Raw genomic sequence first — 16,271 nt, forward strand, 5'->3', positions numbered from 1 at the left:
TTCTCTTCTTCCTAGACTAAATTGTTTAAATTCTATACCCTTCACTTCATTTGTTTGCTTCTCCCTCTCGCTTTTTTAGAGCCGGGAAGGAGAGAGAGGCCCCTGTCCTCTTGTGTCCCCTCCACCCCCCAACGTTCCCCTTACCAACCTCCCATCTCCTCCCCCATTTTTTTTCCTCCCTTAGCCCTTAGCCCCCCCTTCGCCTTCACATTCCTCACTGCTTTGTTTTCTCCATGTTTGCTTATACACCACACACCCAAGAGAGAGTACTCTTGCCCCCATACACCCCCCCCCCCCCCCCCTTTTTTTTTTCTTTTCCTCCCGTGCCTTTGAATTAACCAGCTCTGGCTAATTATGCTTCTCCTTTCTTTTCTCTCTGCGGCTTTTTTAAGACTAACCCTCTTTGGCAGGACTTAGAAACACACAAGGTACATTTCTGTTTTGCTGTTCAGAACCACTGTCTGTCTGTGTCTGTGGGAGGTTTTTTATATATATTTGGGTGTTTGGGGAGTGGCTGTGTGTCTTTGTAATAGTATTATTTCGGGCATGTGTAATGGCTAATCTCGCACGTGTCTCCCCAAGTTTAAACCTCTGTGGTTTGCACAGGTATTTTCTTTGTTTCTCTTCTTTTCTGTCTGTTTGTTTGAGCAGCTGTGTTTTTTTTGGTCCCATCATATAATTTGAACATTCTTTGCACTTTGGGCTATAACTTATATTTTTAGTAAATGTTTTCACATTGCATGACAGAGGAAGGCAGAAAGAAATTGTATTTTTTTGCATGTAATGCCATCTTTTCATGTTGCATTCAGTTAAATTTCTAAAAAAGCTTGTATGTGTGTGTGTCCGGTATGCAGGTATTTCTTTGCAGTGTTGGCCATCCTAACAGTTCTTGGAGTGCTCAATGGATTGGTCCTTCTCCCAGTATTATTGTCATACTTTGGACCCTATCCAGAGGTAAGTTGTGAGGAAGGTTAAAAAATACTCTTGCAAGAAAACTGAATTTAAGATCATTCAACACTGAATGTTTCCCACGGTAGGGAATATAAATCTCTCATTGCTCCATTCTATCTCTCAGGTGTCCCCTGTCGATGGTCGTAGCCGATTACCCACCCCATCGCCAGAGGGCCATCCTCACGTGGTCCACTTCTCAGTCCATCCTCACCGCACCGCAGCTGCCACCACCACCTCTGGTGGAGCTTCAGACTCGTCTGACTCAGAGTATAGCTCTAATGCCACAGTGTCTGGTATCAGTGAGGAGCTGCAGAACTACAACCTGCCCTCACGCAGAGGTCAAACTCGAGTAGAAGAACAGCAGTACCACCTCCAGACCAGCAGAAGCAGAGCAGCCAGGCCAGAGGAGGAAAGAGGAACAGGATTAGGGCATAGACGAACTGTCCGACAGCCTGTCCCTCCAGCCTATAGTGTGTCTTCGGTAAGAAAATATCCCCATTGTAAGGCATTTGTAAATGTCAAAATATCTGTTGTTTCTCACATTGTAGATAAAATTACCCTATTGTCTTATATTGCAGTCTGCCTCCTCTCAGGGTTGTGATTCTGGGCCCCAGCATGGTGCTTCTCAGCACAGCAGCAGCAGGGACCCCAAGAGCCAGCTGCACAGACAGGCCCCACCCCCAGCCCATCCGCGCATGGACGCTTTTGAAACCGCTACTGAGGCTGGGGGCCATTATGGCTCACATGGTCATAGAGAACACTTAGCAGGCCACAGAGCCCGCTCTTCACACAACCAGCAGCCTAATTACCACCTCCCACACCACCACCCCAACCCCATCCCATACTGCCAACCCATAACTACAGTAACAGCGTCAGCCTCTGTCACTGTTGCCGTTCATCCGCCTCCCTTGTCCAACCAGAGCCCCCCTGCTTCATCTTACCCAGTATACACAGCCACAGAGAGTTACTGCCCATCAGGGTCGACAGAGCCAGAATCTGCCTTCCAGGACCCACATGTGCCACTTAACACAAACACAGGAGCAAGAGGAGTCAAGGTAGAGGCCATGGAGCTACAGGATTTGGAGTTTGAGGCAGCTGGGAGCCACAGCGGCAGACGGGCTAGCTGAGGTGAGACCTCAGGATACTGCGATAGAACCATAGGTAGTGTAGCTGTCCCATTTAGAAAAGTGTGTTCTTCATAAAGTGGTGACACTACACTCTCCTTTTTGTTTCCAGTTGTTGAGAATGGAAGTACAATGGCCAAAGATGGACTCCTCTCTATAACTAAGCAGCTGACCTGGCTTGCCACAACCCAGCGCAGCGCAGCCCAGCCTGACTCTCACCTGAATCTTGCTGGTGTTGCCATCATGGTGCTCATTCTTACTGTAACCCAGTGGAATATTGTCTTAGATATTTCTACCTATATTTAAAAAGATGTATACATATGTAAATATGAACACAAATTAGCTATAATTGTAGAAAATGTACATCTCCTCATTTTATATGGTGTGTGAGTGAGTGTGTGTGTGTGAGAGAGAGATAGAGATAGATCTCTGATTACTGTTCACTCATCTGTGGATCTGTGCCATTAGGAAGCTTCATCTAGACAAATGTACCTGTCAGCATTCACTGTTGCTGCTCAAAATATTTTTTAAATAATATTCATTTATAACTCTATGCAAATGTCTCTTTAAACAAAAGAAGTGATCTGTCTGTGTGTGTTTTTGGGTGGGTGGTTTGGTGTGTTTGTGTGTGTGATTGTGTGTCCATAAGTAAGTAAATGTGTGAAGGGCTGTATGATGTGAAACAGCTCGGTTATGTTCCAGCTTATAACCAGGATTCATCCTCCTAACACTCATATGAGGGAATTGTTAGAATTATCAAACAGGGTGTGTGTGTTTATTGTATAAAGGTACGTATGTTCAACTATAATTTTTTTTATCACAAACCTGTGGTAGTTATGAAACAGTTACTGTTTAAGTTGACACGCTATGCGTGCTATTTAAGATGAGCAGATATGAAGAAATTTTAAATCATTTGTTTTGTTTTTGTTTTTTTGTTAGTTATTGCCTTTGCATTGGAACCTGTTTCTGCTCTCAGCTTTGTATCACTGTCTGTTAGGCTGCTCTCTGGTTATATTTTACTGTAAAAGGTTATGTATTGTTTAACCCTAGCAGGCTCAAAACAGGCTGTCTTGTAAACTGACATACAAGCAGTAAACCCACCTCAGAAACTCACTCTGCCATTACAGGGATATTCACATTACTGATTCTGTAACAGGGTCAACACGGGGTGCTAACTCTGCACCCTAAGTGGCTAGCGGATAAGCTAAAACTGTACAATACTGTATACTGTACGACCCAATTCAACTTGGCACTTGACTGCATTTAAACTTCATTTAGCAGGAATATCTCACCTCACGTAGCTCTTTATTTCTGTCTAAACAATAAGCTAGCCCATGCAGCCTGCTAAAGGCTAAGCCCTATATGGCCTGACGATGTGCTCTCTATGTGTCTCGTGTGTATAAATATTCACGTCTTAAGTGTTTATGCGCATGTCTTACTTGGTTACAGCTCTTCTTTAGAGAAAGTAAGGACAAGTGGTCCTAATTGGGCCTCAGCCACCCCCACTGACCTCAGCTCATTAAAATCTACGACATAATGCCAGGATGTCCTTACTTGTCATATGGCACAACTCTGTGCCCCATGAGTTTACACCACCGGCCTTTCTCTGCATTAGCAATGGCCAGTTTATATCTACATGTCTCTACGTCAACATGCATACGTGTAACTCGTCCCCTCAGTTACACATCCAGGCCCTTTTGACGCTCCCTCTCCATACCTCAGTTTTCCTCCACTTTTAAAATCTCCCCTCCTGATAACCACATGTATGTAGCTCTCCCCCATAACTATTGTAATTTTCCTCTTTTCCCACCATGTTCCACCAGCTGCTTGCATGAAATAGGTTATGTGTGTGTGTGTGTGGTATTATTGTTTTGTTTTGTTTTTCCATTTTGTTTTCTCCTAATGTCACATTGGCAGAAGAGGAGAGAATCATAGCTGGCAACTATTTTATTCCTTTAAATGTTTTTTTTATTGTTTTGTTTTCAACATTTTTGTGATATTTATATTTTTTTAATATAAAGTATGTCTTTTTCTTTCATAATTGTTGTTATGCCAGTGGATAACAAATGCAGGGATTTTATGTCTATTGAAAAAACACTATTACAGTTTAATGTTTTTACATAAATGGAGTTTGATCTGTATAAAGTGCTTACTAATGTTAAATAGGAAAAAAAGAGTATATAACATTTTACACTACAGGTCTCAACATAGCTCTTAGAGGATTTTAAAAGGAAAAAAAATCAGTGGTTCTTCCAGACTGCCATTTTGTCTCGGTTGGCATGGATGTATGCTGTTTTCAGTTACAAAGATAAATGTATGCCATATAATTTATTTATATGAAAATTTATTTTTGTAGTGTACATATTAGTTGTCATGGTATTTGACAGAAGTATATTTCTAAAGAGTTTATATGTAATGATATACAATAATGGAAAGGTGCACACTTTCATTGCTAACTGTCTTGTGAGACAACATCAACACCTCCCCTTCAGTATTATGTCCAAACCTTGGAGAGAGACAGCTGTTTCTTTGGTTTTGTCAAAGGCTAGCCATGAAAGTAGAAAATTGTACTAGCTCTCTAAATAATAATGTTCAAACACTGATAGAATTCTAACAAATAAAAATATAACTTATTTGTCTCTTTGTTTATAACTTTAATAAATGGAAACTTAAAAGTATTGCTTTGGTCTCAATTTGACTTCAATCTTTCTACAAGTTTTATACTTAAAGGAATAGTACAACATTTTTTGCATTTATTGGGTTTTTGTCAATTCTTAAGAAAAAAAAAACACTTTAAACCTTTTAATAAACAAATAGAATATAGCGTGATTTAAGTAAGTAAGTAAATTTTTTTTTTTTTACCTTCAATCAGAGCCAGGCCAGATGTTTCCCCCTGTTTCCAGTCACTGCTTTCATGTGCACTCAAGAAACCAGGTTACCAGGTCTGCTTTCTCAAGGAAGCTGCTTACTTAATCAATATAAACTATAAACCTGGTTTATCCAAGTGGGTTATGGGATTAGAAGCCTGAGTTACCTGGGCAGATCTCCCTTGTAGAATGTCAATTTTTATACCATGCGTATATATCTGCTTATCAAAGGAATACGTGCAGGACAAATGTCTGCAGACAGGGAAGGTAGCAGAGTGGAGTGGCTGAATGCAAGAAAAGATGAATGCATCGTGTAATTCTTCCATGTTTGTAAATTAAATTTGTCCAAATTCTAACTAAAACTGACACGGACACAAACGGGCCTGCGTTACTGTATTAGTATAACCTAACTGTAAAACAGTAAATATGTATATTTTGCAAAATATTTAACTATAACATAGCTACAAGTTAACATGACCTCCCCTCCATGTTCTTTTCTCTACCTCTATTGGGTCCGTCAGTGCAAAACTGTGACATCTGGTCTGGAGCCCTGCAGCCCTCCCCAGCAGCCCACCCAGCTCCACCCCTGCCCCCCAACCCCAACTCCAGTCCGTGTTCCGAATGATTTTGATTGACAGCTTTATAGACTGCAAGGAAATTGGTTGTAGTTACAATACAGCTGCACTGTTCAGAGTAATGAAAAAGGGCATGTGACCCTGAGCTCGCTGTACTGACGGCGAGACAGGGAGAGCCCCTTGCCAACTGCATGGGTGGCAGCAATTTATTCTCACACTCGAAGGATGTAAGAGAAATTTTTAGACTCATCACTGTGCAGGAAACTTGCACCTTAAACACAATTAAATGTATTTATTGCAAAATATTCCTGCAATATACATGAACACATTTTATATCCAGCTGTGTCCTTTCTGTTGTTTTCTAACTGCAAATAGTGGATTATAGCTTTCCACAACCACAATCTCAACCTAAACCTCAGGGAGGCTGAAGAACTCACTGACCCTGGGTCAGCAGTTAAAGCCAGGCAGTAGGCATGTCATTATCTTTTAAAGCCAATAAAGGCACACTAGTCTGCTGTGTACTGTCCAACCAGTGCAAATAGGAAGACTAACATCTTACAAATGACAGGGTGTGTTTGGACAGCTGGGTGGCAGGGCAAGTGTGTCATGTTTTGAGCTTTTCTAAACTACACTTGACATTTTTAGTCAATTATTTTATGTTAATGTAACGATGCAAGTGTTGCCAGTGCAGATCATATTGTAGCAGTTAGAATCAAACATCGGTCTTCCAACATGAATGAAGTGTTATTTTAACTTTTTCCAACAATCTTTGGGGGCAGAAAGATTATTTAAAGGGCTGCTTCAGTGTTAATTGTTTTGAAGCACTTACATGCTTACAGAAGGACTGAGGTAAATATACCTCAGTCTTTGATTTCATCTGGAGACATTCATCCAACGCTTTAATACATCAGACTGTAAATATTTTCAAAAAGATGAAATATGTGTGACCGCCCTCTTGTTGTTTGTAGGTGACATGGTTCATTGAGTTCTAATGTTGTTAGGGCCACTTTCACTAGCACTCCCCTCATCTGCTGGAAGACCCCAGGTCACCCAAACAATACACTCCCTTCCTCCCCCCCCTCCACCCAGCTCTAGTCTCCTTACGCCACATGTAGTGAAGAGTCCTCTATGGAAGCTAACAAGCTCCAGGTTGTTAATGAATGAGTGTTTCCTGTACCTGTCCTCTCAGCCAACAGAGAGGGGGTCAAAGGGAGAGAAAAATAGAGGGAGAGGGACAGAGGAGAGAGAGAAAGGAAGCAATTGAGAAGTTCCCTCTCTAATACATTAATGGACTGACGAGGCTCTCTGTTGACAATAAAGTTTACTTATACTACACAAAAAGATTTGTTTCCCTGTTTATTCATTCACCTCTTCTTTTTAAGTTTTCTTGCTTCTTTACTTATAGTATAAGTTTGACAGGACTTTCACAAAGATAACAGTGGATTCTTCTATTCCAGTCCTTCTTTTCTTTCCCTCTCTACCTCCTTCTCCTTCTTTCCATACCTCACTCCGCTCCCTGAAAGGCTTGTCCATCATCACCTTCCGCCAAAGCTAAACCCTCTAAGTGTTTACTCTCCTCTACATGAATGATTGCTCTGATGACATGTCTGTATGGGACACATGCATGTACACACATGCAGTCTGGCCAGATCCAGAGCCAGATCTACACACTCTTTATAAATGGAGTTTAAGAATAAATCTGCAGGAAGCATCACATGGTGTGTTGATATATGACTCCACATCCAGACAAATGGGGGTTTTACCTTTGAGGCCTCACAGACACCTTGAAAACCATTCAGCTTTAGATTTTTGTTTGCTTCTGCTTGTACTTGTGTGTGTGTGTGTGTGTGTGTGTGTCTGTGTGTGTGCCAATATGAGTATGAACAAGCACTGTTTGCCAGACTGACGTCAAAGCTGCGGCAGGTTTCAAGATGCAACACTTGAGTGACAGCAAATGAATGCAGAGTGAATAATAACCCGTCATATGAGATTATTTTGATCACAATATGAGAACTAAACATTAGGGCAGCAAAACATCATAGACAATGGTTGCAGTATAATGTATTTTTGCTTTTTTGTATTTAAACCTACATTTTGCCGTTATATTAGTAATATTATTAAAACTCTTTCCAAAAAGCATAACTATTCCTTTAAAAAAATATTTACAAATGTAATCGAAGCACAAAAAAAAAACTATGATGGCAAGTACTATGATTTTACAGAGACTGCAACGATGTGACAACGTTTTCTCTTTCTGCGTTCTATTTTGTTTATGTCTCAAGGTGGGTGGCTTCAGATGGGTTTTGGTTCTGGCGTTCGGTCCCACCCAGGGACCTGTTTGACTTGGCTGGCTGTTTTATCTCCCACAGAGGGAGTGCGTTCTTCCTACAAGATCGATCCAGAAGAATGTCACATCCAACTCCCCAGTGACCAGACTTACATAAGCGTTAAAGAACAGTTCTGCAAGTTACAGTGGTAAAGAAAAAAGAAAAAACCCTCATGAGAATAATGTGAAAAATATGCTCAACATTTGATATATTGGAAAGAGCACAATCACCAAGACACAAATTTTGACTGTGTATCTGTGCAGGGTTTGCTAGTGCAAGAGTGACTTCAGCATATGTCTTCTCTCGCTTTCTCTTAATCTCTCTGTATGCCTGAGAGTAATTAAAGTTGGAATTCAGATCTCTGAATTCAGATGACTGTTGATGAGCTAGAGTAGTAAGCGGATTGATTGTATAAGTAATAAATACTTTTATACATTTGCAATTCAATATTATTCATGACAGTTACCCAGTAGCAATGACAGCCTATTGGTCACTTACTTGGTCCATGACCTTCATGATTAAGTTCTGTACAGTACAAAGATACAGTGTTTATTTGGTAGAATATTCCAATGACTTTAATGATTCCAGGCCAATGATTTTACATTGTACACTAATTTATTTTGTCTCAGAATAATTATTTTGGTAGCACTCTACATTAAAACTAATACTTTTTTAATACTAATAACTTACTATTAACAAGCTAATAAGGCAGTAATATTTTCTAAATAACAAAGTAAAAAAAGATTTTACAATGCTAATACCCTGCTATTACCTAGATTACTGAAGTTATAACCAGGTATTTATTTTGATATCTAATAAGTAATAGAGATATCTAGTTAATAGGAGACTAAAAACACATGGGTCATAATGTGGAATGTAAACATCAAGAGCTGAACATATACAACATGACAGCTCCCCAGAAGTGAAGCGATCTTAAGCCACAATTGCGGTATAGGTCCTTAACCCATGCCTCGCAAGTTATAGATTTTTAGCTATTGTCATGCGGATTTAGATAAATGTGTCAATTTGTCTGATAATTTTGTTTCTATAAGAACTGCTGAAGGCAAAATTAGGTCAGGTTAATGTCAATGTTTGAATTAATAAACAGCTAAAAATGAATTATAATGGTCCTTTTTTACATGTTGAGTTGCTTCCTCTGTTCCTGTGGCATCTGTCAAAGCAATTTTAAGTTATTATGTCAAAAAAATGCACATGCTGAGAAGGGGCAGGGTTCTTGTGCTTAAGATGGCTTAACTAAGGGGAGGTAACTAAGGGCAGTTTTGCATGTTTTTTTTTACAAAAACTACCATAAGTATTTCCAGGTAATTCCTGCATTTTTGGTGTTTAGTTTTGACATTATTATTATTACTACCCATGATCGGCTCCTGTCAAATAGATATATCTATTGCATATAGTGAGCTATTAGCACTTTAATACTCATTACCAAGAAATTATCGTAATATTAATGTGCATTTAATTAGATATTACCTATATGCTACCTTGTTATTTCCCAATTCTTTCTCACTATTACCCCTCTATTACTGAGCTGTTGTGCACAAACACTTTGCTAAACACATTTTCTTACGCACTACTACAGCTCTCTAGGAATCTTACATCAGAAAGAGTGAGAGAAGAACATTTGGGGGAGAGAGAGCAGGACCATGACAGCAAGGGAACTATATCCAATTTTTAGAAACAGCTGACATAATTCACTATGCATTCAGCAGCGTTCCAAGGCTTCTATTGCAGGAGCGGTCTGCCTAGACAGCTAAAGATTGTATCTCTCTCACAGACTGCAGTAAACTGCTGAAAGATTTGCCAACATTATTATTGCCGTTGGCTGTTGTCACTGCATTCAGATAACTCTCCAAACAATATGCTGATGTGCTGTCATATGTAGAACTTTTCTCAAAGCTTCACAGCCTCAAATGTCTTCTGTGCAGTGCAGATTCAAGCCACACTATACTTGGGCTTAAGATCTAAGACCTAAAACAAGTAGATTCATTTCAATGGAGTCAGAAAAAAAAGTCCTTTCAAAAAGAGGTGGATGGTCAGATAAATAGAAAGGGACCACGAGTGAGAGTGAAAAGTTTTGGTAGAGGAGGGTTCAGAGAAATGATTAAGACACATGGAAAAGTGACTAAGGAAGAAAGTTAAATGTGTGTTGTGTGATGGTGGATGGGAGTAGCAGTATGAGAGTAATTATAATGGCTAACATCATTTATTCAGTGGAGGTGGAAAACCACCCATTCTTTCTTTGCATTACAGATGAATATAATACTGTCTCATCTGAAAATACTGGAAGCATTTCCAGCATTTCTTTCCCCTAACTTCTTACTTTCCTCCTTCCCACACTAATATTCAGCTTCTATCATTCTTTTTGTTTTGTTCCTTACTTTCCATTTGCTTTTGTCTTGATTCGTGTCCCTCTCAGCTCCTTCTTTCCATTCTTTTGTTTTCATTACTGCTGTGTTGACACGACTGTGTGTGACTGCCGTGATTGGGCCCAGCACATGTAAGATGTTAGCATGATGTACAGCCGTTTACACTGAAGATGACAAACTGAGGTTGGATGCTGTCATCCTTTCTTCCTTTTGTTTAATGTAGTACTGGTGGCATGCACGCACACAGATACCAGATGAACACACACCACCCACCTCTTTGTTTAAACTATGCAGTTTGTCTTTGCCAGAAAACATGCAACAATATATGGAAACAGATGCGTCATCTTAAGACGTAAATGGGGGACAGGGGGCAGAGGAGGGAACGAGGGAGACAGAAAGAAACCCACAACTAAACATTTTCATCTGTGTCTGGGAGTGTTGAGCAAATACATGCTTCTGCATATGATTTCACAACTCTAACACTTTGTAGTCAGTAGGGTGATTTGAAACTGTGGGTCATAAAGGAAATAATAGTGGTACCAATTACTAAAAGTACAGCAAAGTTATGAAGTGTCCTTCCCTGGTGATGATGGTAAAGACTTTTCTAAAGATCAGCCCATTCACAAAAAAGAGAGAAGAGTAGAGGAGAGGAGGGAAGAGTAGTGACATTTTTTCTTCCATCTGTGCTTATTGATTCTGGCACCATGACAGATGCCTAATGAGGAACAGGGCTGGAGGAGAGCCCTGAGGACCCCAGAGGGAGACTAAGTCTGAATCAACACACAGAAATATGCACAGAAAATATATATACAGATATGAACACACACACACACACACACACACACACACACACACACACACACACACACACACACACACACACACATGCACACACGTGCACACACACACACACACGCACACACACACACACACACAAATTCATGCCTGATATAAATGAACAAAGAGGTTTTCATATAAAATTCACACAGAGAGAATGATAAAATATACATCACCAATATTCACAAACACTGACCTCCAGTGTGTGACTGTTAAAAGTTATTTTAGGGCTTGATAAGGATTCAACATATCAGCTTGGTTCAAATTAACTTGCTAAAGAATTAATGAGATTACTTTAACAAAAGGACTTGACAGTAGATCCAAACTGAAATACAACTACAGAATATACACCTAAATAAATAAGAAAAAAGTAGAATCTAGCCTATGCTGTAAGATAAGTCAAAAAACAATGTTATATTTACTTTAGGTATATGGTGAATCTGTTCATCACAAACTTGTAGGTCTGCAGGCAAACCTTGTGTCACGCCTACACAACCACAAATGCACACTTGAACTTAAAAATGATTGGAGTGGAATCTGTCAGAGAAGGATTTTAGAGCAGGAAGTGTGCAATTATCGTGGACTGGGCGGCAGATAGATGGATGTGTCTGTGTTTAACACTCCCACTCAATTTCCCCATAATTCACTGGACTAATAGAAAGCAGGTGTGAATGTATGTGTGTTTCTGTGCAGTGATTGTCACTGTATTAATGCAAACATATGCGTGTGTGTGATACAGTTGCATGGTTAAAACTGACACCCAGCTCAGGTATTGAGTTGTTTAACTTGGATGCTGAAGGACTGACAGGGACCCAGTTTTGTTGGGGGCCAACTCACTGCCATTTTCAGGTCAAGTCAAGTACTTGGTGGTCCAATATAAGCAGAAGTGATTTTAGCCTTTGTAACAGTATAGTAATTTATAGTTTATATGTCTTTTAGGCTCAAACTAGTCTGACTGACAGATTTACTGACAGATTGAATATCTTTGGTGGTGTCAGAGTTTATAGAAGCTGCTTAAATATAATGAGTGATGGAAGTTTTTTTTCTACTGACTGATTGTAAATGTAGAGTGTGAACTGGTTCTTCTTACTGGTTGATTATCAAAATATTAGCAGGCAGCTAACACACACACACACACACACACACACACACACACACACACACACACACACACACACACACACACACACACACACACAAACACGCATACACAAACACACACACAGACACACACATTAGCAGTTGGAAAGCACACCTTAAATCGAATAGTATATGAGAAAACTTTAAACACACAATATCATGTAGAGAGTTCTGTAAAAGTATCCATAATGTCTGAATGTACAGTTCTCAGCAAATATCAAAGTATGTGAGTGTTTGTGTGTGCATATGTGCTGGTGTGTGAAGGCAATGCTGTTTCATATTGGTCACAGAACTTCTCTCTCTTTCTCCAGCTCCCTCTCTAAGCAATAAAGAAGCATGCCTGGAATTGCCATAAAGTTTGTCCTATGAATACATGTGTGTAGGATATAATAAATGTTTGTATCACTGTAAAATTGTTTAGTCTCACACTTTTTACCTTGCCAGACCTATAAGTAAGTACCTGATATGTGAAAAAACAAAAGTATTATGTAATGTAAGATTTGTTCCTTTAGGCAGGATTTCATACACATCTCATGTGATGGCTCACACCAGACATACAGTAAAGCAGCAGAGGCTGCAAAAGTCTTGATTTCCTTTTAAGGAAATTACTCTACTTTAAGGCATTTTTATCTTCAGCATTTTATATATTTTTTTGTCATTTTGAATGTACATGCTAACCCAGTTGAACTCTGAGTTGTTCTCATGTGGTCCACCTTACTTTTAGTCACAATACACAGATGCAGAAAAGTGGAGAAATGGATAGACGCATCTGGTTTTGTAGGTATCTTTTCTGTTCTGTGTAAAACCTTAACTGTTATCGAACGATTACCACTGATCAAGATGAGCACAGAAAAGCACTCTCAAGTAAAAACACCACAGGCACACATATATAGACGCATACAGGAGGATCTGAAAAGCAGCTCTTTTAAACTTTGTGGGAGACACAGATCCATTTATGAGGCAGAGATGGCCCCTGTCTGTAGACACCTCTGACAGCTCTTCCCTTCTCCTCTGAAAAGTGCTCTTTCTTTTCCTATCCTTTCCTCCACCTCTTGGTTTCTGTGCGCCTCTTCCTTTCTATAACAACCAGACATTCAAAGTTAAGCCTAAACGGATCTGAAGATTTTAACAGCACATTCCTCTGCTTTATTTTCAATGTCTCTATCCTTTCCCCTCAAGCTGAGAGACAGCCATATACATCCACAAAGACATCCGCAGACAGACACACAAATAAAAGAGTTTTAACAGGTATAAACATGACACACAGTCCAAAATATGGCATTATGAAAGACCAAAGAGAGAAAAAATAAAAAAGAGAGGGAAACAATACACACTGGTGATTTTCTTTAAGCAGGCACAGAATTGTGAAATTAAGTCTCTATTATAAGAGATAGCACCTGCTGAGGTTTTTTTTACACACTTTGAATTCTGAACTTGCTTAACTTAACTTTTGTTGCTTGTAGTTTAGATTCTAGTGTGTGTGTTCATTAACATGTTTGTGTGTGCGTGCGTGCGTGTGTGTAAAAAGTACGGAATGTAGGTTATGTGATGTGCATTGGGAAAAGATCCAGTGCATTCAAGACTAAAAAGACAAAAAGCATGCAAACAGAGCTTAGTGCTGTTTATCACAGAGCTCTTATTTTCTTTTCTTCTTGTGGTATCCATCAGGAGACACCACACACGCTCAAGGCAAAACAGGCCATCAAACAAATCAGCATCGGTGTGCGGTACAATGAGACAGGCATCGGGTCACATAGAGCCACAGCAGCAGAGCCAAGCTGGTAATGGTTTTGGTCTGGATCAGAACTGACAATTTGGTCAGCAGCTGTGCAGCTCCAGCACTTTGTGAGCCCAGGAGAGGTTCCAGAGGCTGATACCCGAGATCTCCACCCAGCTTCATCTCTCTCTAGCAAAACCACAAGCTGCAAAAAAATTTTTGATCATGCACTTTGCCTTTTTTCCCAAAATGTATTCATGATTGGTTCTTTTGCTGTCCTAAATTATCCATTTGGTCTAAACAACTTTATCAGTGGGTGTAGCCTACACGAAGCTTAACCTATATAAAATAACTCAACAGAATTACTGATTAAATGAATATATTTATGCCTATCAATGTGTTTCCTTCAACATGTATGTCAATGCCAATCCTACAAGTCTGTGCTCAGTTTGTTTTAAAATCAAAAAACATGACTGGACATTATATTAACTGCATGTGGTACAGTTGGCCTGTAGGCAATGCCAAATTTCTGGCTGTGATCAGGCCTCAATTTCAAGCATGAAAGCATGCATACACACAAGCAAACACACACTTGCACAGACATATGGGTGAATTGCCGCCCTACTGCATGACAACCCTTGTCTTGGCTCTGTAATAATCACAGAGTAGCAGTACAGTAAAAACACACATGGTTTACAATACATTTATTCTACCATCCATACACTATATGTTCCTATGCGAGCACCAGCATAGCAACACACACGCACAGCCACAATAACAAACACAAACACATACATAAAGACATGCATACACACAAAAGTGTGTGGGGTTCCACTTTGGGCATTTGCGTGGTTTTTCTTTCTTGTTTTTTCGAGTGTTGCCAGGGATCTTGTTCCAAACCAGTATGCTGATGTTTTTACAAGACATAGATGCACACACGCATGCACACACAAACACAAACACACAAGATCTAGCCCTGTTTGACCTACATGTTGGTCCAGGCAGGCAGCCAAGTACGGTGGTGCTGAGGGTGAACCTGGACCACCGTCTTATGATTTTAAATTCTACCTTCACTGGACATTTACTGATGGAATCACTAACATAAATATGTTACATGAAGGTGTACAGTACTTTATTGCAGTGTCAGAAATAGTTTACTTTCAAAAATCCAATCACTTTATTAGAATTTAAAGAGATAAACCAATTGTTCTCCTATTTTCTAGCTTTTCTTTAAAATTTCTGGTTTGTAAGCCAAAATAGAGACAAAAAATGAAAGTAGAAGGGAATGCGGTGCATGCCTTAAAGTGAATTTCTCTGATGAGAATGAGTGGGTGCTCATGCACTACCATTTTCTATGTGGTTAATCAGTGGCAGGAAGTTTCAAGAAGCTGGAAGCTGGTATGGTGACCAACAAATGCAAAGAGCTGCACAGAAGTGGTTTGGCTGGTTTATTGAGCACCAAAGATGATTCTAAGATGCTTTCATTGGATAATAATTTTTGGAAAAATAGGGGTTAAAGAGAGGTTGCCCAAAATACATGTTGTGCGACTGGTTACTTGAGCACAAAAATGCTTCTGTCACCAAGTCCATTCTCTATATTGGTGCTACTTGGATCAACCTCTCAAATACCCCACCTTACTTGTCGGACCTGTAGCCTAGTGCTATTTGTCTCTTCCCCCAATTCAAGAGCAACATGTGTGGAAAAGGCTATGACGATTGAGAAGACATCATCATGGCAGTGAATAAAGAAGTTGCTGAGCAGAAAAATTATAATAAATTGCAAATAGATCCCTGGATTGCATTAGCACATTGAGGTGACAATTATTTGAACAAGTTAAGAAAAATAAGGTTTTTTCAGGGGAAAAAATGGAGGTTATCCCTTATTCTGAACTTAAAGTGAACTGGGTTTCACTGGGTTCACTGATTAATAATGGAATGGTGCATGCCTGTATAATGTATATGTAGTTCTAATTATACTGAATAAAGTGCTGGCATCTTATCGTTTTAGTCAGATGTTTTGAACATATTTTAAAGGAAAACTTGAAGATTGCACGTTGTGCGAGCAACCAGTATTTGTGTCCTATTTGGGAAGCATGCCATGGCTCAGACTGCAGAGCCTCAGTATAATATTTATAGTGTGCACATATACAGCACCTACCATGGCATGTGTGTGTATACTCAGGAGTATTTAAGTGGTAAATGGATGTATTAAAAGATACCACTACACTTCACCACTGAGGCACATGCAAGAAAAATAATTTCATGTTGCTAAAACAAAGGGCAGCTAAAAAACCAACACTATAGTTACCTATGTCTCTTTCTAAGGCAGGCAGGTCTCACACATGACAT

General features: G+C 39.6%; 1 protein-coding gene across 4 annotated transcripts in view; it reads left to right on the forward strand.

Moving 5' to 3' along the window:
* ptch1 (patched 1) overlaps positions 1-4,753 on the forward strand; it is a 45,957-nt gene extending 41,204 nt beyond the window's left edge. For 2 of the 4 annotated variants that reach the window (XM_067521451.1, XM_067521449.1), the window contains exons 21-24: positions 855-954; positions 1,076-1,432; positions 1,530-2,079; positions 2,188-4,753. In XM_067521451.1, the coding sequence (XP_067377552.1) occupies positions 855-954; positions 1,076-1,432; positions 1,530-2,078 (1,006 nt within the window). In that variant the 3' untranslated portion in view covers position 2,079; positions 2,188-4,753. Of the gene's footprint in view, positions 1-392; positions 429-854; positions 955-1,075; positions 1,433-1,529 lie in introns of those variants that run through there. The other 2 variants (XR_010915565.1, XM_067521450.1) reach the window with 2 other exon arrangements.
* The last annotated feature ends 11,518 nt before the right edge of the window (positions 4,754-16,271 follow it).

The sequence above is a fragment of the Channa argus genome, chromosome 11 (genome assembly GCF_033026475.1).
Source record: "Channa argus isolate prfri chromosome 11, Channa argus male v1.0, whole genome shotgun sequence".
NCBI lineage: Eukaryota > Metazoa > Chordata > Actinopteri > Anabantiformes > Channidae > Channa > Channa argus.